Source organism: Ictidomys tridecemlineatus, chromosome 10, assembly GCF_052094955.1.
Source record: "Ictidomys tridecemlineatus isolate mIctTri1 chromosome 10, mIctTri1.hap1, whole genome shotgun sequence".
Lineage (NCBI taxonomy): Eukaryota > Metazoa > Chordata > Mammalia > Rodentia > Sciuridae > Ictidomys > Ictidomys tridecemlineatus.
In genome coordinates, this window is record NC_135486.1 from 61,226,303 (window position 1) to 61,248,008 (window position 21,706).

Genomic DNA, 21,706 nt, shown 5'->3' on the forward strand with positions numbered 1-21,706 from the left:
GATGGGGGGGATGGGAACATACAGCCTCCTCAAGGCAGGCTGGGCCTCTTGGCCAGCTTCCTACCAATAGTAACACGCCCCGTGGGAGGTTGAGGACAGAGTGGGATAGTGGCAGAGAATGGTTACACCTGAGAGAGAAGGTTCCCACTTTGGCTAAATACAAGGCACAGGGGCCAGGCTTCATCCCCTAAGCCCAGCTGAGTCTGGGACCTGGACCTTAGCAGACATGAGCATCTTCGCCAGAGGTCATTCAGGAAATGCTTCCCAGTGGTAAGCAAGATTGACATCAATTAATTGAATACTTCAAATTAGCTAGTAGAGGGGAATTTGAATGTTCCCAGTGCAAAAAAAAAAAAAAAAAAAAGGATAAATGTCAGAGGTGATAAATGTTTCAGTTACCCTGATCTGATCATTATATATGATGTGTGTTGGAATATCACATTGTACCCCATAAATAAATACAATTACTATGTGTTAACTAAAAATTATATAAGGTGGCTTATGAAAAGTTTCTTTTTTATCATCAAAAAGACCTGATGTTGGCAATTCCGGATGTCTCAATCTAATCCTTTGTCCACTTTCAGAACTCGGGCCATGACTGAGGCTGCTTCTGCTCTACCATGGGGTACTCGAGGTTAGATGTGCCCCTGGCCCTGAGTGACAGACTTAGTTTAGGTTTCTGAGAAAAACTACGCCTGGTTCCAAGTGGGTTTGTGGAGAGTGGCAAGGTTTTCTGTGTCCTCACGTCCTGCAGAAGGGGTGCCCTACCACCTGCCCTCCTCTCCCAGAGGGACCCCTGATGCCACGGTGACAGCATGGAAAACCTGGCATGGCTCCTGTCGCCCTGACAGCAGCACCCAGCACAGGAATACTGTGGGACAGAGGAGCCCTCCGAGGGCCCGCGGCTGAGGTACCTCAGGACTATGGGCATTTTGGGTTTCAAGGGATATCAGTGATTTTCTGGGTTATTCAGGCAAAATATGAATGAGGGACAAATCTAACACTCTGTCTTCTGTGACCATAATTTGGTGGAGAATTCATTTCACATTTACTAGTGATGACTGGTTATAATTCTGGGAGATTCAGGACTAAGGTTTGGGGCTTTTACAGTGTTGATAGCAATGGCACCGTTACTGGCACCGAGGTCATTGCATGCTTAGGTGAGGTTTTACAGTCAGCATCAGGGAACACTGGCTGGGCCCAGGTGTGGAGCACCAGAGACGACCAGGCTGGGAAGGGAAATGTCTGGTGAAATCTCACGGTTCACTCATCCTCCCACGGTCCATCCATCTTCCCCTCTAATGTGCCCTGGGGATTGGCATTGCTGTTGAAGGATTCACTACTGACTAGGGCAGTGGTTCTCAAATAGGCAGGGGAGGCAGGACCTAAAGACTTTGAAAGAGGCCTCACACTGTCCTGGGAGTGGCTGGTCTGACAGGGAGACTGAAATCTTCTTCTTTCTTTCATTCTGGATGTATCAGGAACAGAAAAAAAAAATCGTCAGCTTCAGGTTCAGATGGCACCCTCTGGGACCTGAGACTATTCAGAGGAATATTGGTAAGGGACCTTCTTCTGATTTCAGTGTCTGGGAAAGTCTGACCTGGCTCAGAGAGCAGCCAGACCATAGGCTGTACCCTCAGCTGTTTATGTGACCCGTGAAGTCCCAACCCTTGCACCTGCCTTCTCTATGGCTTGGCCTGCACAAGGTCCCTGTCCTGAAGTGGAACGGGAAAAGCCTCCATCCTTGACAGCACTGCCCAGGGCAGCACAGTCCCTGCTTTGCTAGCCTGGTTTTGACTGTGCCCAAGATCTGCCTTCTTCTGGGAAGTGGTCACGGGGTCATCCTGGACTGTGCCCACTGGGAGTCCTTGCCACTAGCAGATGCACGTGGTGCTCCAGAAGGGAGCTGCTTCCTGCATGGAACCCTGACTCAACTGGGTCACAGGTCTGGGGTCTATTGTCTGCTGTCTTAGCCAGTGTAAGTTTCATCCTGGGATCTTCTGTTGAGGATTTTAAGTACCAAGGGGCACAGAATTCTTGCCCTGGTCTAATAAAAACAGGTCTGGAATGGAAGGAAGACAGAGTCCAATGAAAACAGAAAGGCCGTGGGATCAACCAGTTAGCGTCTGCTTTGTGAGACCCTGAGGCCAAGTCCAGAGGGTCTCAGTATGTCTTTCAGCCAGCTCGTGTTTGGCAGATATTAATGAACATGCTCCTGTCACACACGAGATGGAGAACAGGTCTGGATCAGTGTGCCTGGGACTATGCGTCAGCGTTGACTTTGACACATACATTGGAGCAGCGTGACTGAGGGGACCTGGGGAAGGACCACTCTCATCCTTCTACTCTGATAATGTATTTGACCAGCAACTCTCACTTTGTCAGAATGAGAAATCTGCAAATTATCTAGTAGATTTCCATTTGTAAATTCAGAATTAATTTTAATAGGTGAAACCAAAGACTCCACTCTACACTGTTAATGATTTGCAGAAACACGGGCATCGTGACAGTGTGAAGTCTCCTGCTCCGCAATTTTAAATTGTGATCCTTCTCTTGATAAATGCAGAGAGCAGTGACAGTGATTAATTTCCCTCCCCCAGCACCACATGAAAGAATATCTGCTAAGTGGAGTGACAGGAAGCAGTCAGGGAGCTCCAGGCAGGGTGCTAGAACCTCCAGGAATCCCGGACTCCCACTGGCTTCCTCTCTTATTAGCCTCGCTGGCTAAGCTTTGCAGGATGGTTTCAAATCCACTGACACTTGCTCAAAACATCACTGCAAACAGATCTAACTTCATTTGCACCCCAGGCACTCCACAGTGACGGTCTACACTGTGGGTTTAAGTAAAAGACCACCAGGGCTTTTTAATGCATAAAGTCACGGGTATGTACAAGTTGGTTTCTTCTGCAGCCTGCTGAGGGAAAACTCACTAGGTTCTGAAAACATGTGACACAAATCGGTGTGAGAATATAAACCATTTTCCACTTACTGGGTACCAAGTCTCCGGTAATTGCTTATTGAAAATGCATCGATAGTGAGGGCATTCAGAATTATTGCTGGGTACAAGATATATTTTTCAAAACACTGAAGCCAAACATAGAGTCTTTCAAACCACATTAAATGGGCGACATCTGAAAGAAATACAAAAACCACTTAGAACAGTTTCTGATCAAAGTGCTTTCGCATAAATACAGATAGCGACAAGAGACACCCCTTCCGCTCAGGCTGCTGACTGGTGAGGGCATGTCCACCTCCCCTCCAGGCAGCAACTCTCAGCTTTGCTTCCGTGAAGCTCCTGGGTGACAAGGCACAGGTTGGCCCCCAGTCTGCAAGGCAAGAACCAACAGAGCGACCTGCTAGGCATCAAGTCCACGGCCGAGCAAGGCTGGGGGCACAGCCTGCACAGCTCAAAAGCTTCCCCTGGCTCCTTTCATGCCTGAGGTGACTTCTGGGACTGGGCAGATTCTGGGATTTTTTTTTCTCTCTCTCTCTCTCTCTCTCATTAGTCCTTAAATCCATGATCAAATCCTTGGGCAATGTACACAAATAAGAGAAAGCTAGTCCCCAAGTCCCTGGTACTGGGACCTGCTGTATTTCCCCAAGGCTTCCTGACTTCCTTCCTGAGAGCTGGGGCTTTAAGTCAGGCTCACCCTGGTCACCAGGACCAGCAGGCCCACCCACCATCTCCACCAACCCCTAGCATGTGACCTCAGACTGTTCCTTTGTGTTCCCGAGCCTCAGCTTTCTGTGTCCCATGGGTACCTTTAGAGGGCTGCTGGGGAAGGAGTCTGGCTCCCAGTTCCCTGGTGGGTGCCGGGGTGGGATCCACACGGGCAGCACCTCTTGCAGTCCTCACTTGCCGCTCTCTCTGGGGAGGAGCAGCCCTGGTCCCACTGGTCAGAGCAGACTTCTAGGGTCACATTATCAGGTGTGAGGGACACTTCCTCCCAGCCTCCAGGGCCAGGGCCAGGGCTGCTTCCACTGTATCCAGGGGCCCATGGTGGCTGTCCCTCCCTGTCACACACTCCTCATCTGCTAGAAACCAGCAGGCTGCCCCTGTCCCCACCCACCAGCACAGAGCACAGGAGCCTTCTGGAGGCTCCACCTTCTCCTCGGCAGCTCAGAGTCTGAATCGGCCAAGGGGACGGCGACTCCATCACAGCCCTGGAGTCTCGTTCTCAGTGGCTAAGGTGAACACTGTACCCAGGTAAAGCACAGTAGGGAGATGTCCTTGGTGGTGGGGAGAAGGCACGCAGTTTGCACCCTGTGTGGTTGCACTAGAACGACTCATGAAGGAGAAATGCACTCTCCCAGAGCAGCTGTCCTCTGGGGTCCTCACCCAGATCAGAGGACAAGTCACCTAGTTCCAGGCAACAACACCAGGGCTGCATGTAAAGAACCTCAGGAAGCAGCAGACACAGGGCGTCCACTCTCCTCGCCGAGGCTTGTTTTCTACATAAGAAGGTATTATCTTTAACTCAAAAACTATCTTCGTGGATAAAAATATGAAGAGAAATTTGGTTTCAGAAATCCCACTTGACAGAACTGGCTGGGACAGGACAGGAATGGGAAGACAGGGCAGACAGGGCGGCATGGGAGGTAGAGGAAGAGAACAAACACCAATGCCCAGGCAGAGAAGGAGCGGCGACACCTGAGGGGTGGCAGAGAAGAGAAAGCCCAGTGACCCATGAAGAGGGCGCAGGGGGAGGAGAGTTAAGCTCGGGGTAAGGATGCTGGGTCAGAATTCAGCTCTGGGCTTTCTTAATGGATGATGTTTCCTGGGGGCAGATCTGGAGATGCATTATTTCACAATGAATGAATTTTGATACATGATGAAGTTAAGGTCACACATTTTACATACGGATTAAAGTTTTTTAGTCTTTTGTGAAAGTATATGGAAAGTAAGAAAAACAAACATTTAAGACCTTTCCCCCTTTACCCCAGCACACAACTGTGACCCCTTCTTCCTAGAGGAAATGGCCTCTATGAGCTGCGTACTGACCTCCCCACCACCCCTGGAGCAAATGCACCTGCAGACACACCCACCTGCTCCTCCCAAGGCTGAGCCTCAGTGCTGTGCTGGATCCCAAGCTCCTGGTGTGTGCTGGGCAGTCAGTCCCATGCCCCAGTGGCCCCTCCAGTCCTCCCCACGGGAAGCACTCTGCACATCCTCTAAGAGCTCACTGCCCTCTCTGTACAGGCAAGCTCCCCGAAAAGCTCGTCACTATCTGACCCTCTCCCACGCCCACATCTCCTGCTTCCTACAGAAACTTCTGCCCTGTACCTTTGCAGCCACACCTGCTCAGAACCGCACATGCCAAGGTGCCCAGGCCTCCTGGCCACCCTGGACACTGGCCACCAGACGCCTGCCTGGCCGCCTACCATGAGGCCATGCTCATCTCTCCAGTCATTTCCAAGCACTCCTCTACTGTTCACGCGTGGCCAGCTGCCGGCCGTAGCAGCTCCTTGAGAAGCATGCGGGCAGCCTGCTCCTCCGCAGAGCTCTGTCGGGAACACCCTCTCACACGTTTCCAGGGCTCCCCCTCTGTGCGGGTCCCTGCTGAAGGGCACGTTCTCAGTGGTACTCTGACTACCCTATGAAACCGCCTCCTCTCATCACCATTTCTTCACCCCGACTTACTTTTCTTCATACGCCATATCCCTGCCTGACACTTGTTGACTGATGGAGTTTGCTCACTCTCTCTCTCCACTGAAGTCTCAGCTCCATGAAGGAGGGGCTCCATCCCTGGCTCTAGGCCAGGAGACACCCCAAAGCACCCCCTGCCCTGAGCCATGGCTTCTCCATAACCTCGGCTCAGCTCTGTGCCATTGTTAGCTGTGCTCACTGTCCTGCGAGGTCCTTTGCTTCACCGTGTGCCTCTGATATCCGTCCTCAGAGTTGTAATTCATTCTTTCTCCTGGTGTAGGAATCAACGGAGGTGAATTTGCAGGTTGGCTTTTCTAGCTTCTGCCGACAGGCACTTGGTTAGGATCTATCGTCCACTATGAGGAGCGTGGCTGGGAGCATCCTCCTGTGTCATGGTGAACCTGCCTGCTAACTTCTGCGCAGCACACCTTGGGTGGGGAACTACGAGGTCACTGGGTGCAGGCGTCCATAGCTAATGCCAATTTTCCAGGGTCATCGTGCCAGTCTGCACTCCCACAGGCAGTCATTTGGCTTGTTCCACGTCCCTGCCAAACACTCTGTGGTGCTGCTTGTGAATGCGATGTAGTCTCACTTCACATGTCCCCAACCACTGGGTGGGGACCTTCAGGTCTTCAGTGAGCTCTTGACCACTGTGACACACACGTCTGAGTGCTAGTTCTCCATGGCTGGCTGGCTGGCTCTTTCTCCCAACAGCTGACGAGCCTCTTCCTGAGTCTTAGGACTTGACACATCTGTGTGCATCTGTGTACAGGTCCTTGGTCAGCACACACAGGGAGCACCCACTCATGACCTGTTTCACGATAACAGCCCCTCGTAGAAAGGAGCCCATAACACAAACACATCCACCCTCTCTTCTCTCTCCCATAGCCTGCTGTCGTTTGTAGGAAAACTCATGACCTGCTCCTTGCTGTCCTCTAAGGCCTTTGGTCTACCTTCCAGGTTTAGATCTGTGGACTCCCTAGAACCGACTCCCATGTAGTGTGAAATGAGCGCCAAGATCTGTTCTTCCTGTGACAGTCCTGTGGGCGGCTGCCACTCACTTCCACGGGCACAGCCCGAGTATGATGCCTCAATGCCTCCATGTGGCCAGGTGCTCCAGAAGGCCCCTCAGACTCTCCTGCTGGAGAAGCTCCTAGACTATGCTGTCTGAAGATCTCAGGACTGGCCCTTCATCCCAGGACGGCATCTCCAGGGGTGCAGGCCAGGGCATCCAGACCGTCTCCTCCAGAGGGAGCAGGACTCAGTGATGACCTATTAGAACTGTCAGTCACTGGGATAGCCAGAGGGGAAATTTTCAACCAGCTATTTTAATGACTGTGTTTAAATCCTTTGTAATCAATGCACCCTCCATCTGCCTGCTCCCAGGTGGACCCCGCCACTTCCCCACCTGAGGTACTCTGCCACACTGCTGTGGACCCAGCCCCACCAGGCACCTGCAGACACCTGGCGCTTCTGTGTACAGTGCTCCTAGCACCAGGGAAAGCTTGCAGCTCCCTGTGCCATCACTGTGACGGCAAGGTCCACAGTTCACAGCAGTGAGAACACTCACCTGTCACAGTAGTGAGAACACTCATCCCCAGCAGACTGTGCCTTACGTGGCCTAGTACCTCAGTACCTAGTAGGTACCTGCACTGGGCTAGGGTTCACTGAATGTTACCTGTTGTCTTAGTGTTTGGGGGAAACTCTGGATACTTAAATATGGATATTTAAAGATGGACAAAAAAAGAAAAAGAAAACCAAGAGACAGAAAGCAGTCCTTGGAATTGCTTTTGGATTACAGACAAGCAGTTCTCTAACTACATCATATCAAGCATTTCCTATTTTAACCTTTCTAAAGGTTCCCTCAACTACAGATAGGTTTCTTTCTATACAAAATTACTTTTTTTTCTGATTTCCAATCTGTAACAGATGGACAGTGTCAGACTGAGGCCAGCCCCTCAAGGCCAATCCAGTCTGCTTGTAAAATCCATTTACAGAAGCCCATAAGCTTATGCCACCAATTCAGACAACCTGGGTGAGATTCCTGCAAAAAAAAAAAAAAAGTAAAAAAAGTAAAGAAGATAAATATAACTGACCCTTATCCACAGTGCTATTAGGAAAACGTCTATGTTAAAGACAACGTTTAAGAGGCTTATTGCTGAAGAGCAATGGGGCTGTCTGTCTGGGGGTGTCTGAGCTCTTCCAGAACTTGTCACGTTTACTTTCAGAAAATGACATTTTCCAGTGGGTGGGGATGGTCCCATGCAGCCTATGAGGACTCACTGCAGAGCATGGCAACAAAATCAGGTTTTCATAAGAATCCACCCATCCCAGAGACAGCAATGGAGTCTGATCAAATGGAAGCTCGGGATTCAGCACCCAGGCCTGGCGGGGTGTCTGAGACTGAGGTTCCTACTCAGCGAGCCCTTGGCCTGAGCTACCTGGGCATTCGAGGAAGGGGAGGGCCCCTCGGCCCTACCTTGTGGTATGAGAGTGAGGCCTACAGGCTGCAGGGAGACCAGCACTGCAGGTTGGGTCCCGGGGCATCCACCACGGCCAGACGCGCACCAGCAGACAGGCGGCAGGACTACGGAGGCTGGTCGTTAGGAGAAGGCAACCAAGCCTCCAACTGAAAGCAGAGCAAGACACAGCTCTGCAGGAGGCTTCTGAGGAGGAGTCATGGAACCAGAACCCCCAGATCATTGACCCGTGAGTCACAAAACCTTCACTAGTTCCCAGGACCTTAGAGTCTGATGCATGCAGACTGGGGACGAAGCAGCCACGCTGCCTGACCCAGCACAACCACCACCGGAGCACCTAAGGGAACAGAGCATGACTACCACGGACCCCTGCATCTGGAGTGCAAGCCACCATACCCCCGTGGGGAAGTCAAGCTGGCCAGGAGCCCAGGGAGGGCAGCAGACACTCACAGGGCACCCAGCACAGGTGTGCACACCAGGCGTGAGGGGAGCAGGCCACAAGAGGCAGGTCCCAGCACCTAGCCAGAGCAGGGCGGAGAAGTGTGGCAGGGACACTTTGCACCTGCACTCCTGGACTCTCTGTCCTTCCTATCCCAGAATCCATCCACCAACACCACTGGAGTGTCCTAATGAAATGCTTCAGTCTCTAGATGGAGACAGCGTTGATCACACAAATGGAACTCGCTACAAGGTGTCCAACTGAAGGCAGTGGGACAGGGTGGGTGACGGGGTGGGGTGGACACAACACTGGGCCAATGTGCATGAGGAGAATGCTCAGTGCCAGGGGGAACGCGTTCTTGCCTGTGGGGTGCCCACGGAAAGCCAGCACACGGGAAAGCTCGAAAGCACAGCACACGGTGCATGTTTGCAAGTCCCCACAGGGTCTCCCTAGGCATAAGTCAGAAAGCAAATCTGCAGCAGTATTTTATAACTGCCTTTCCATTAATGTCCTGAATATGCAAAGAGACCATAAAAAGACATTATTTGGCATTATTATTTCTCTCTTCCCTGGAAGATGAGGCCTCCCGAGGAAAAGAATGCTAACTAATTATGCCATTTACATGCTTATATATGACTCGTTACAGTTGAAAGCTTTATGCTTTCTTAAAGGGTTTCAGGTTGTGTTTTTAGATGCTCTTGCTACTAAAATAGGTCCTCCTCAATAATTAAAAACAATCCAGATCCTCAGGATGGTTTAGCTTTACAAAGACGACCTTCTCCAGTTCAATTCCTGAGTTGGGACTTGAACTGCAAGGACTCTGGGTCTCCTGTTTTACTGGGAACGGGGGGGGGGGGGGGGGCAGACCACAGCCTGGGGTAGCTGAGCACCGTGGCAGGGGATGGACATTGCCTTATCTGTGAGCAGTCCTCCCTCCTGCCTCTCCTGCTGGGCCAAGGCTCAGCCTGGGAAGTCCCGAGTACCCTGGGCATGTGCCTCCTGGCTTCTTCTCTAGAAATAGGCTTCGCTTGCAGACGCAGTAGCGTGAATCGAGGATGATCACTGATAGCTGCAAAGGACATCGTGCCACCCTGCTGCTCGGAACCCTCGAACTCTGCTTAGCAAACCTGAGGGCCATGACCTTGGCCTTTCTTTTCCTAGACAGGCTAAATCCAGAAGACCTGTGGCTTCTCCCCACACCTGGAGCCCTCTTCCTCCCACACCTGGAGCCCCCTTCTTCCCACACCTAGAGCCCCCTTCGTCCCCACGCCTGGAGCCCCCTTCTCCCCTCGCCTGGAGCCCCCTTCTTCCTTTCTAAGGGCTGGTCCTCACCACACTTTTCCTTGAGGCATCAATTTAAATGTCATTTTTTGAAGGCCCCTTCCTTTCCTCTCAAATCTAAATAGGGGCTTCCTGGTCCTCCCTCCCTGTCCCTGCGCCTTCCTTCTCTGTGCCTGAGACACGGCACATGTGCAGCCATCTGTGTGATGACAGCCAGCGCTGGGACTCTAGCTCCACCATGTTTCCTATATACGGCCACTCGCTACGTGGAGGATTGGTCAAGGATGTAACTGGGGAGACCTTGTGGAACAGTCCAGGGAGGAGCAGGTGCTTCTGGCAGTGAGTCTGGCTCGGGATCAATGGCCTCCTGGCCAGAGCACCTCACTCCTGCAGTGGCCACACTGCCCGCCCCCCAGAACTACATAGTCCCTGGCATGCAGTGGGCATTCCATGAACATTTCTAAGTGAATTAATAAATAAGACCAGTTCAACACCATGGAAAACTTCTAGAACAAACAGAGCAGTAAAGAGTGACATTAGGGAATCAGAACATAAAAGTCCTCGTTTCTCCAGAGCCCATTTGGAAGTTGTACCCGCGACCCTAGGGCTTCATCCTAGATCCAGGAAGGCGGTTCTCGACTGCTCAGCTTGGAGAGGGACGCCCAGGGAGCAGCGAGGGGGAGGGACACCTGCCTCTCCAGCCAGATCCATAGAATCAACCTGGCCATCAGTGGTGGTCCTCGTGTCTGAAGTGTCCACTCCGCATGGGCTGGGACCTCAGAACTGGGGACTGAAATGAGCCTCTTCTTGTTGAAGACTTTGGGCTCAGGTTTGCAATACTATGGTGGCAGCTGAGCCACCTGGCACTGGGTTCCCAGGCCATGTCCTTGCTGCTGGCTACATGGGGCCTGTGCTTCTTCAGGCCTCCCTTGGCCTCGCCCCTGTGAGCGGAGGCGACTGGGCTCCACTTCTCCTGTTTCCTACTGTGGTGTGAATCTGCTCCACTGCTAATCCCCAGCTGCCATCCCAGCCCGCAGAGCCTGACACAGACGACAGATTTCCCAGCAGGCTAGGGAGGCCAGCCAGAGCCCGAGAAGGTCCAGAAAATCACAGGACAGAGAGTAACTAACCAGCAGGCTTCTGATCAGCCCTGAGTCCCTGTGCTGGCATTCAGACACACTTTCCAGGTAGCAGCTCAGTGCATGAAGATTGTGTGTGCCTTGCTGTGCTAGTTATACCTGGGCGTCAAGCTACTCCAGCCACTCTGAGTTAAAGAGGCTAAGGACAGCCGCCCAGGTCCTATCTGCTGAGGCCAGCAGCCTTCCTCTCTGGAGGAAAGGGGCAAGGAGTAGTCCTTCCACTGCTCCCCACAGCACCCCCATCGCACAGACAAGATGAGCCCTGAGATCCAGCACAGCACGGAGTCCTGAACTCACTGCCCCTCCTCTCCTGCTCCTTCAGTCATTGCTACCCATGTTCCACAGATCTCACACCTACATCAGTTTCAGTCACCAAGGAAGGTCTGTAATGCAGGTCATCCAGAAAGGACCACCCCTGTTGACAGAAATCTCAAAACCACAGGACATGAACATCCAGATGATAAAGGGTGACCAAGTGCCCAGCCCCACGGTGAAATGTGAAATGCATAGCAAGGCAAGTGGCAAAGGATGTCCCCTTTCATTGGGGGCGAGGGGGCACACTCATGGGGCTCTCTGCTGTCTAGGACTATGCCAAAAGCTGCTCACGTCTCGTGTGTATTACCCCAACCCACGGTTCTCACATCTGGGACTCCAGTTGTAGACGGTGGGGGTGAGCCACAATGGTTAAGCACAGTCAGCCCAGGACACAGCCAGGATTTGTGTCCACTGCCCTGTCCCAGAGACTGCTCTCTGGGTCTGGATGCTACAATTTCCTCCTCACTCCCCAAAAGCATCCTTCAGGAAAAACCTGGTCACGCCTAAAGGGCCAGGGGTCAGAGAACATCAGATGTCCCAACGGCAGCAGGCGCCTCAGAATCCCAGTCCAGAGCCTGCACTTGAGGGCTCGCTGCAGACTGGCCCTCAAGTGCAGAGCAGACAAGGCCCCACAGGGTTTCCTGCTCCTGGGCCCTTCTCTGGAGTGACTGGGGGGAGCTGTGCCTCCAAAGCGGGTGAGCAAAGAAGCGATGACTCAGAGGGAGTCTGCAAGGTGGGCGGGTGAAGACTGGAGCCAGGCCACCAAGCTGCTGGAGAAGCTGACACACACAAACACAGGACGGGGAGAGAAGGCGTGGAGCCATGGTGCGTCTCGGACTCGCAAGAAGGCCAGGGGTCCGCAGTGTGCTCTGGACTTGAGCAGACAGCACTTAGACCTTGAAACATGTGCTCCACAAGCAAGTGAAGGCTGTACTGGAGGAGGATGGGAATGCACCGTGGAAGGAGGGCGAGGGCTGCTCTGTCTATCCCAAGGGGAAGCCTGGAGACCAGTGAGTCCAGACCAGAAGGAACAGAGCAGCTCAGGGCCACTATTGGGAAGAAGCATGGCGGATGCCAGGAGGGACACCTGGGGGAAAGGGAGCGATTCTTGCTGAAGACGAAGAGGCACAGATGGAGGATTCAGTGACAGGGATCTGCTGCTTTTTGTTATAACTTGTTCCATTTTCCTTCTTTTCTTGGTTTTAATTTTTTTTTTAATTTAGAATCAGGGTCACTCTAAGTTCTTAACGCCTCACTAAATTACAGAGGTTGGTCTTTAACTTGCTTCAGCCTGCCTCAGCCTCCTGAGCTGCTGTGATTACAGGTGTGGGCCACAGGCCCGCCCTTTCCAGTTGATTTCTAATGCTATATATCACTTTGATGAAATAGCTAAGGTATTTTTTAAATGAAAATTTTAAAAGAAAAGTAGAGAAAGCATTTTTAGAACTATGTTTATCATATGTAGAAACCAGTCTCTCTCCAAATTGATTGACAAGACTTGCTAAACAGTAAATAAATTTACTGGTGAATTACAAATCTATGCCAGGCATGGTGGCCCCCACCTGTAATCCCCGAGGCTTCAGAAACTGGGGCAGGAGGATCTGGAGTTCAAAGCCAGTCTCAGCAACAGTGAGGTGCTAAGAACTGGGTGAGACCCAGTCTCTAAATAAAATACAAAATAGGGCTGAGGATGTGGCTCAGTGGTCAAGTGCCCCCTGAGTTCAATCCCTGGTACCCCCCCCACCCCAAATAACAAATTTGGGACTCATTAGTGTATTAGTGGATTTTTTAAATTTATAATTTAAATAAAAATTTTAATTTAGGTTTTTATAATCTATTCAATCCTTTATTCATGTATTCTAATGTATCCCCAAATTGTAACAAACTTCAGCAACTAGTGAGCTCTTGGGTACAAGTCACAGACAGGTGCACCTGAGTCCTTGGACCTACCTCAGAGAACTTATAAAGTCAATGTTACTCATCTGTTCACTCCACCAACGTCTGCTGAATACCTACTTGGTGCCAGGCACTAACCCAACGTTCAGCTACACAGTTCCACAGACTTCCAGTTTGCATTTCCACCGGACTGAAGAGGCTGCCCCAGCCACCAGCACCTCCCCGACCCTGAGGCTCCTGTGACTCTACCTCACTCCATACGTCTCCGAGCCTAGAAGCCTAGCCCCCCACAGTGCAGGCTCCTGGACGTTCACTGTATAGTAAGCTCCTGGGCATCAGAGATAGAGGTGGTCATGCTGTGTCACTGTTCCCAGGGCGTAGCATCAGGTGGGGACCCAATGACTATTTTCTGAATGAACAGACAGTGCGGTCATGGGCATTTCCGGCTGGCATGGGCCCTACAATAACACAATCTTCCTGGGCCCTCTCGGCTCCACCAGAACCCAGGCATCTGGCAGGAGCATGACCATCAGCTCAGATCACTTCACTTTTCCTTGAAGCCTTAGAAGCCCATTATCACAACACTAACAGAGGCTTTGTGGAGGACACATGAACATGTGCCTACCGCCATTGCTCCTTTCTTGAAGGAATGCACTTCCTCTGGAAAGTTCTGGGGTAGAACGAAGGTTCTTACAGGCAGAATCTTAGAGCAGGCTCAGTCCACGATGTCATGGCCTGAATCCTCCTCCAAGTTCGTGAAAATCAATTTACTTTATTTTTTAAACAGAGTGCCCCTCTAGCCCTTGGCCTCTCAAATCCCACGTTGGGCTCCAGCCGCCATCTAGCCGGTCCCCTGGGGATGGTGGAAACACAGCAACTTTGGCTCTGTGGGGGTGACCACACAGGCTCATCACTGCTCTCGCCCGCAGCTCCTCCTGCTGCCAACCTGTACCACACATGACGGGTTCTGCTCCTGGCCAGACAGAGGTGGAGAACGGGTCGGGATCAGGATGGGGAGAGGCCTCACAGGTCAAGGGCTGAGCAGATGAAACCACGTCCTGATTACAGCCGTCAGCTCCGGCTGATACACTCAGCTCCGTTTCATAAAGTCGATCTGACATCTCCATGTTCCACCAAGGAGAAGACATACCTGGGGCATGCAGAGGGGGACATGAACTGAAAGGGGACAGGCACCAGGCGTAGACTTGTCCCAGTGAATGTGGAGTGATGTGTTTGGATTAAATGCGGTTTGGCAGGAAGACCACAGGCCTTGCCTGCACAGGCATGGAGGGGCTCTGGAGGGCTGGCCTGGGCACACAGCAGCCCTGGAGCTCACCAGGCCCTTAGACACAGCAGCTGCAGGTGCTGGACTGGACAGAGGAAGGCTCTAGGAGCGGTGGGAAGCTAGATGGGGTGAGTGCTAGGGAAGCTCTTCTGCAAGGACTGGCTTTGGGCAGAGACCCACAGGACCAGCAGCCTGGCTTTAGTGTTGGCAGCGGGAGGCCAGCATCCCACTCCAGGAGCATCGAGGAGAGGGAGAGGGAGAAGGAGAGTGTTGTGTGTCTGGGAAACGCGGAAGGGAGTCGGCTTCAGCCAGAGAGGGCACCTGGAGGGTCAGTACGCCTTGTCAGGCTTCACAGGATCTGCTGTGGCAGAGCCGCATGACTCTCCTGGGCCACCACAGTGGCATTACAGCCTGGGAGTCACATTCGGGGTGTGCCCATCACACAGAGCAGAAGGAGCACCAGACAACAACACCCTGCGTGCTAGTCACTCTCTGGCCACAAAACTGGCAGGATCCAAGCTCTATCCCTGGACTTGCCTGGGCTTCCATTCTGCTTATTGAAAACAGTGGGCAGCACATGCCCCTGCCTTACATGCCAATGGCAATCGACTAGCAATATCTGCTGCTGGCCCAATTCCAGGGCGCTGCTCTCAGGCAGTGACACCTGCCAGTCCTGGTGCCCAGAGACAGGCCACATGCTCACCAGCCCTGCCCTGCTCTTTCCTCTTTCCCAGTGACAGTATTCTATGCTCCTATGAAAAAAGAGGATCTGGGCACAGCTTTCACAGGAAAAGTCACATGACCAGCCTGAGTTTTCTGGGCACTCCTGTGGTCAGTGGGAGAAAGGAAGAGAAGCGAGGAAGAGGGCCGAAGGCTCGGGACAAGGAGAGTGGCAGGTGGTAGCAGCCTACAGCTCCTAACACAGCCATAGCTCATGACTTGTGCATTTGGATTTTCCTTCCAACACATACACTTTTGAAGTCGAAACTGCTTTTCATTACGTGCCTCATTTGTCAAGCCTGGGACCCTTGGCAAGACTCGAGGCAGCCTGTAAATGTCTAACAGACAGGGAAACAGGTCCCACAGCCTCTATTTGAGCCATGTAAGCAAGCACCTCCTTTTCCTACCTGCCTCCATGGGGACCATGGAGGCCCAGGGCCACCCACACACCCACCTGCCCTTGGAAAGTGGCAGTCAGACCCAGAAACACACTCACTCCACTTGTTCTTGAATCTTGCACTAAAAAGTCCAACAGGCTTAAAATAGGTAAAGAAGTCCAATTTAAACTGAGCTCTTGCAGGCTCAGTGGTACATACCTGTGATCCAGCTACCTGGGAGGCTGAGGCAGGAGGATCACAATTCAAAGCCAGCCTCAGCAACTTAGTGAGGCCCTAAACAACTTATTGAGACCTTGTCTCAAAATAAAAAATAAACAGGGTTGGGATGTGGCTCAGTGGAAAAGTGCCCTGGGTTCAGTCTTCAGTCCGTACATACTATATACATGAATGAATAAATACTTTGAGCTTTTTAATATTTAGGGAAGAAAAAACAGGAAATAAAGAAAAGAAAGGGAGGGAAGGGGCAGGGAGAGAGAGAAAGAAAGAGAGTCCCTGAGTGGTTAACAGCCCCCTCCTATTTCCATGTCAAATTCCACACTCTGAGCTGCCACAAGAAAGGAAGCCCAAGACAAACCTGCCTGGTTTTCCTCCTTCAGTCGGCCAGGCTCTCCTTCCTCCTGCAAAGGCCTTTAAATATGCAGAGTCAATAAGACAGAGGTGAAAGTATAGGCCGGCCCTGGGTCAGGGACAAGGTATACACACGGGAGCAGGTGCAGGTGAAGGTGTGGACAAGAGTTAGGCCACCGAAGGGGCCCAGGAGTAGGTAAAGGGACAGGCAGAGGTAGAGGGGGCCACTCTGGAAGCCACTTCCAGTAGTGCTTGAACTTGCACAGAACACAGAACAGTACGTTTCGCAGCTGAGCCTCCATCTTGTCTCTGAGGGAACAGCAATTCGAGCCCTGGTCCTGCAGCACCCCGTGCTGGCCCATGAGGCCATATCACTTCACCTCTGCCTCATCATTGTTTTTTATCTCCCCTGCTTCCCTTCTGTGTCCCTAGTTCCCTGAGGCTGCTGATGCTAGTCCTGCTTGGCACTTTCCTGTGAATCAGTGACCTGGCCAGCCTCACATACCTGCGCCTGGGAGTAGGGACCAGTGGATAATTCCCATCACAACCAGGAAGCTGAGGGTGCTAAAGGTTCTGTGCAGTCTGGGCAGCGCTAGACAGAGTAGAATGATCTGTGATCTGTGGCTTTGATGCGTCAGAAGATGGGAAGGAATGCATCAGTCTTTCTGCGTCTATTCAAGCACAGAGCAGGACACCTTGTGGGGACACCTCTGAGGGACTTCCTACAGGAAGTGCTCCTCACCTCGGCTCTGATGAGTCAGACGGTGGGTCTGGCGGTGTGGTTATGAGGCTGGTGCCCCCACGGGAGTTGCTAAGTCAATCAGCTGTAGACACAGTCAAGGGGACCAGGCATGTGACCAGAAACTCCAGGTCCAGGGCCTGATGGCCAGTGGCTGGTCTGTGCTGTGGCCAGTCTAGCCATTGTTCAGGGTGCACTGGAAGCACACTCTCCAGTCTGAAGGACAGCTCAATTCTCCCCAAGACCACTGACCAATGAGCCTTCCAACAAAGCCACTTCCAGTTCACCCTGCCTCAACTGTCTCCATCTGGTGGCCAGGACAAGGGGACTACCTGCACTATAAGGCCCATGCTCCCCATTCATGTCTTGGTTGCAGGGAAACACGCCCTGTGCACCACCAGCCACATTGTCACGTGTAGACCCTGGTGCCAAGTGCAGACCTGAGGTGCCAAGTGCAGGCTCACAGGTCAGTGTCCCCCATCCCTCCCACTAGGAGGGAGGCACACTGACCTCTCACTTCTCGCTGCTGGTACTCCTTGCTTTTGAGCACGGGGTGAGAGATCCACATCCAGGGGTGGTGCTTGCGGAGCTGAGGGAGCAAGTGGTGGGTGACGAGCCCCACGGCGCCCGCCAGCGCGAACAGGACGAGGCTGAGGAAGGGCTGCGAAGGAAGGGCGGGCCGGTCACCAGCCAAGGCCGTGTCCTTCCCGCTCCCTCTCGAGTCACAGCAGATTCCCAGCTTGCTTTGAGCCTCTGGAGCTCCTTCCACACCCCCACGGAACAGATTCCTGCGCTGGGGGCCACCGGGTTCAGCAACGGCCTGCAGAGTGGCCAGGCCAGGGAGCAGAGCCCTTGAGTGCATTTTTGGTTTGCTTATAAGGACAGGTGAACAATGACAAGCCCAGCCAGCAGAATCCCTCATTGAAGGGAGGTCCCTCGACGTCAAGTGCTACACAGACGAAGAGACTGGGCAGGAAGTCTACCCGGGCTTCTGCCTTTGCTCACTGCAGATCCCACCCAGCATTCCTTCAGGCTCTGTCCCCACCTCAGTATGGCATGGGTATGCCCCTAGCTGCCGTCCCACCACTGACTGGCACACCCTGGCCTCCAGGAGGCTCACCATGGCCCCTACAGACAGAACCCCTCCCCAGTCGGGAGGGAGGTCATGGTGGGCACCAAGTCACCTCCTGGACACCACTGCTCAGGATGCCATCCTCTCGACAGGCACTTTGTTTCCCCAGCTCATCTGCCTGCCCCATGCCCTCTACTCTGTGGCCGCCCAGGCAGCAAGGAGAAGGGGCAGCCAGGAAGCACCCAGAGCCCAGGGGACACCTACTCTCAAGGACAGGAACACGGTGCTGGCGCTGACTGCAAAGGAGAGGACGGCCACCACAGAGCAGACAATGAAGTCCGACCTCAGGACATCCCTCTGAAAGAGAAGACCAGCTGTCAGGGTCATGCGTCCAGTTTCTCTTGGCAGCTCTGGGTAACCAGGTGAGTCGGACGGTGGGTGCTGGCCTGATATGACCCTTCCTGCCCATCACCTGCTAGCGTATCCCCAGTGGCATGCCCTGGCCAGGCCCATCACCAGCACATTCACCGTCTCCTGTTGGGGGAATTTCAGGGGACCAAGGCCGGGGGTTGGGGGGTAGACCTGGGAGGTAAGCCCACCTGCTAATCAGGCAAAGCAAACAGGTGTGTGCGCCCCAGGAGGCACAGGGCTGCTTCCAAACACACATGGGAGACCTCGTGTCCACAGAGCCCCAGAGGTTAACGAGACCTGCTAAGGAGACCCAGGTGCCACCAGCACTACTGGATCTTGGGACAGCCTGGGTTTCCTCATGCCCACAGCCTGGGCATGCCTTTCTCACCATTTAAACCAGATCAGAGTTCACATTTCAATTTCAGTCCCGTGGAGAAAAGGCTACTTCCAATGTTTGAAACACATGATGTGCAGTGTGCCCACACGCCAAATGCAGGCAACAGAGTGCTCAGTGACTTGGACATGTCTCTCCAGCACACCCACTGTGGCCCGAGCAGGAGCAGGGGAAAGCAATGTCAGGCCTGAGAACACCGATGCAGGGATGGGAGAAGGGCCAGGGACCCTCACAGGGCATGATGTTGCTGACTGGCAGATTAACAGGATATAAGGCACTATCGATTCACTTCAGTTAGTTATGATGCACAATTATGGATAACTTTAAGATTATCAACAATTCTCTGAAAATTCTGAAGTCACCAATACTTTTATACCTCCCTGTCCTTGATTAAAAAGGAATTATGCTTTTGAAATTACTGTTTGGAATGTTATCTGCCAGGAAATGACCCAAAAGACAATCTCTACCCCATCTTTTCGGATTTTTAGCTAAAACGTGGAGCTTCCTACCATGCTACTGGCTGCCTGTGTTGACCCCCAGAGCCAGGAAGGACCCAGACAAGGGCAAAGGGGGCAAACAGGACCCTGGCCGTCTGTGGCTGACCATTGTAGCCACGGTCCTGGCTAGCCTAACCAGCTGTCAAGGAAGAGACAAGTCCTCCACGTGGGTTTGCCCATACCTGCTGAGGTGGTCTTGAATCTGCCCTTGCATGTTTACAATTCACATGAAAGTGTGGAAAGGGAGGAGCCGCAGTTTAGATTTTATTTCAGATTTATTCTTTGTAAGAGCAATCTGACTGTGGAGCATGGAAACTCACTGGCTTTTAATTCTAAGTCCATGAAACATTTGTGATCAGAGGTTTTCACCAAAATTTCACTCTCCGAAATAGCCAAGATCCACATCCCCCCTTGCAGGCCAGCCCCATGCCCAGAGGGGGTTCTGGGGTTCTGTGTCTTCCCGCTGTGTAGATATGCCAATTCCCCAGTGTTTCAATGACATGGTTTTATATTGTTTAAGAGGCACTGAACGTTTCTCCCAAGGGAAGTTTAAAATTTTTCCAGATATTTCACTTAAAATTGTGTCAACTTTAGTCACCATTCACGCTTGTTTAAGGGACCGCAGCAGCCCAGGGTAACTGCTGGATGGGGGCCCCTGAGCTCCTCAGAGTAGGACAGAAGGGAGTTGGCATGACCACTGGTCTCCCTCGAAGCTGGGTGACAACTGGAAGCAAGGGTGACCCCTGTCAGGGTCCTGAGGATTCCTCATAAATAACCACCAACCACCCTGGGTCTTTCTCTACTCACTGAAGTGCTCTTTCCACCCATCTTCCTTCCACACTAGGGTCTGTGAGCAGCTTCACTAGGCCTATGAACACTCCCCGCCGCCCCCCGCTTTACTGTGTGATGAGTTCTGATATATGGTCGCCTCACAATCATCACCAGAATTAAGTCATTAGCATATCTATCCTGCTCCCTGTTTTCCCTACATTCAATCACTCTGTCCTCTGGGGCCACTGGTCTGCTCTATCACCAAATATTTTTTTCTTTTCATTTTCAACAATGTTATAAAAATTGAATTATAGTATATGTGCCCCTTTTTGGTTTGGCTTCTTTCATTGAGTGTAATTATTCTGAGATTCATCTATACTAATAGTTCATTCCTTTTCATTACTAAGTAGTATTTCTCTGTATGGAAATACTGGTGTGTTTTTCTATTAACCTGAGTAGACATTTATTTGTTTTGGGTTTTAAGCCAATTGTATAGTCTTATGATTTGGCAGGGTGGGGGGAAGGGTAATATTTGTTTAGATTTGCCAATATACCTTCTTCTTGCTTTCCTCTTTATTCATTATTGCATATTAGACCTTATATCTGAGATCCCTTTCTGCTGAAAAATATCTTTCAGACTGTATCCCTACTTTTAGCTGGCCTTAGTGGCACCTGCTTGTAATTCCAGCAACTCAGTAGGCTGAGGCAGAAGGACTGCAAGTTTAAAGCCAACCTCAGTAATTTGGCAAGGCCCTCTCTCAAAATAAAAAATAGAAACAAAGGGCTGGGGATGTGGCTCAGTGGTTAAATGCCCCTAGGTATATAATATATTTATCAGCTTTGTTTGTCTAAAATATTTTTATTTTGTCTTTATCCTTGAAAGTTCTTTTTGCTGGGTATAAAATTTTAACATGGCAGTTACTTTATTCACAACACATTAAATACATAAAGCCTGTCTTTGGGCTCCATGGTGCTCTTTAAGGGAGCTCATTTGAGTTCAGTCTGTCTGCTGTATTTACCTGTGTGCAGATGGTCTGCATCCCTGGTGCTACAGTCCCACTGAGGTTGGACTATGTGGCTTCTTTCTTCTTTAATTTACCTGCTTGATACTCAGTGGATCCCCAGTAACTACATCTGTGTCTTCCACCAATTCTCACAAGTTCTCTGACATTATCTCATCGTACATTGATTATACTCCAGTCTCTGTTTTCCCAGGGATTCTGATCAGATATGGTAGGACTTCGTACTCTGCCCTTGAACTCTCCTCATTCCTCTTTGGTATTTACCAATTTTTGCCTATCAGAGTTGTATTCTGGAAATTTCCTTCTGTTTATCCTTCAGTTCACTAGTTGTCTCTTCAGAGGTGTCTAATCACTTGGGGTGGAGGAGAGAGTTGGTTTTATTTTTTACTCTATTTGCTTTATTTATTTGCTTATTCATGTAGGAAGCTCAATTTGACTTTTTCAAGCGTGCTAGATCACCTTAAATACATCCTACTGTCAATAAAGTTTTAAGCTTGCCTGTACTTCTTTAAATATAGTAGGTATAGTTATTTTAAAAATTCATGTCTGATACTTCCAACATCCGCACGCAGTATTTGAGGTTCTCATTTTGCTGGTTCCTTGATTCCCTATATACTTTCAAATTTGTACTGT

The 21,706-nt window shown here is 51.4% G+C and overlaps 1 protein-coding gene across 3 annotated transcripts in view; it reads right to left on the reverse strand.

Moving 5' to 3' along the window:
- Pcnx2 (pecanex 2) overlaps positions 1–21,706 on the reverse strand; it is a 175,331-nt gene that overhangs the window by 85,510 nt on the left and 68,115 nt on the right. For all 3 annotated transcript variants that reach the window (XM_078023065.1, XM_078023064.1, XM_078023066.1), the window contains 3 exons: positions 18,243–18,335; positions 17,417–17,567; positions 2,990–3,131 (listed from right to left, as the gene is read on the reverse strand). In XM_078023065.1, coding sequence (XP_077879191.1) covers positions 2,990–3,131; positions 17,417–17,567; positions 18,243–18,335 — 386 coding nt within the window. The remainder of the gene's footprint in view (positions 1–2,989; positions 3,132–17,416; positions 17,568–18,242; positions 18,336–21,706) is intronic.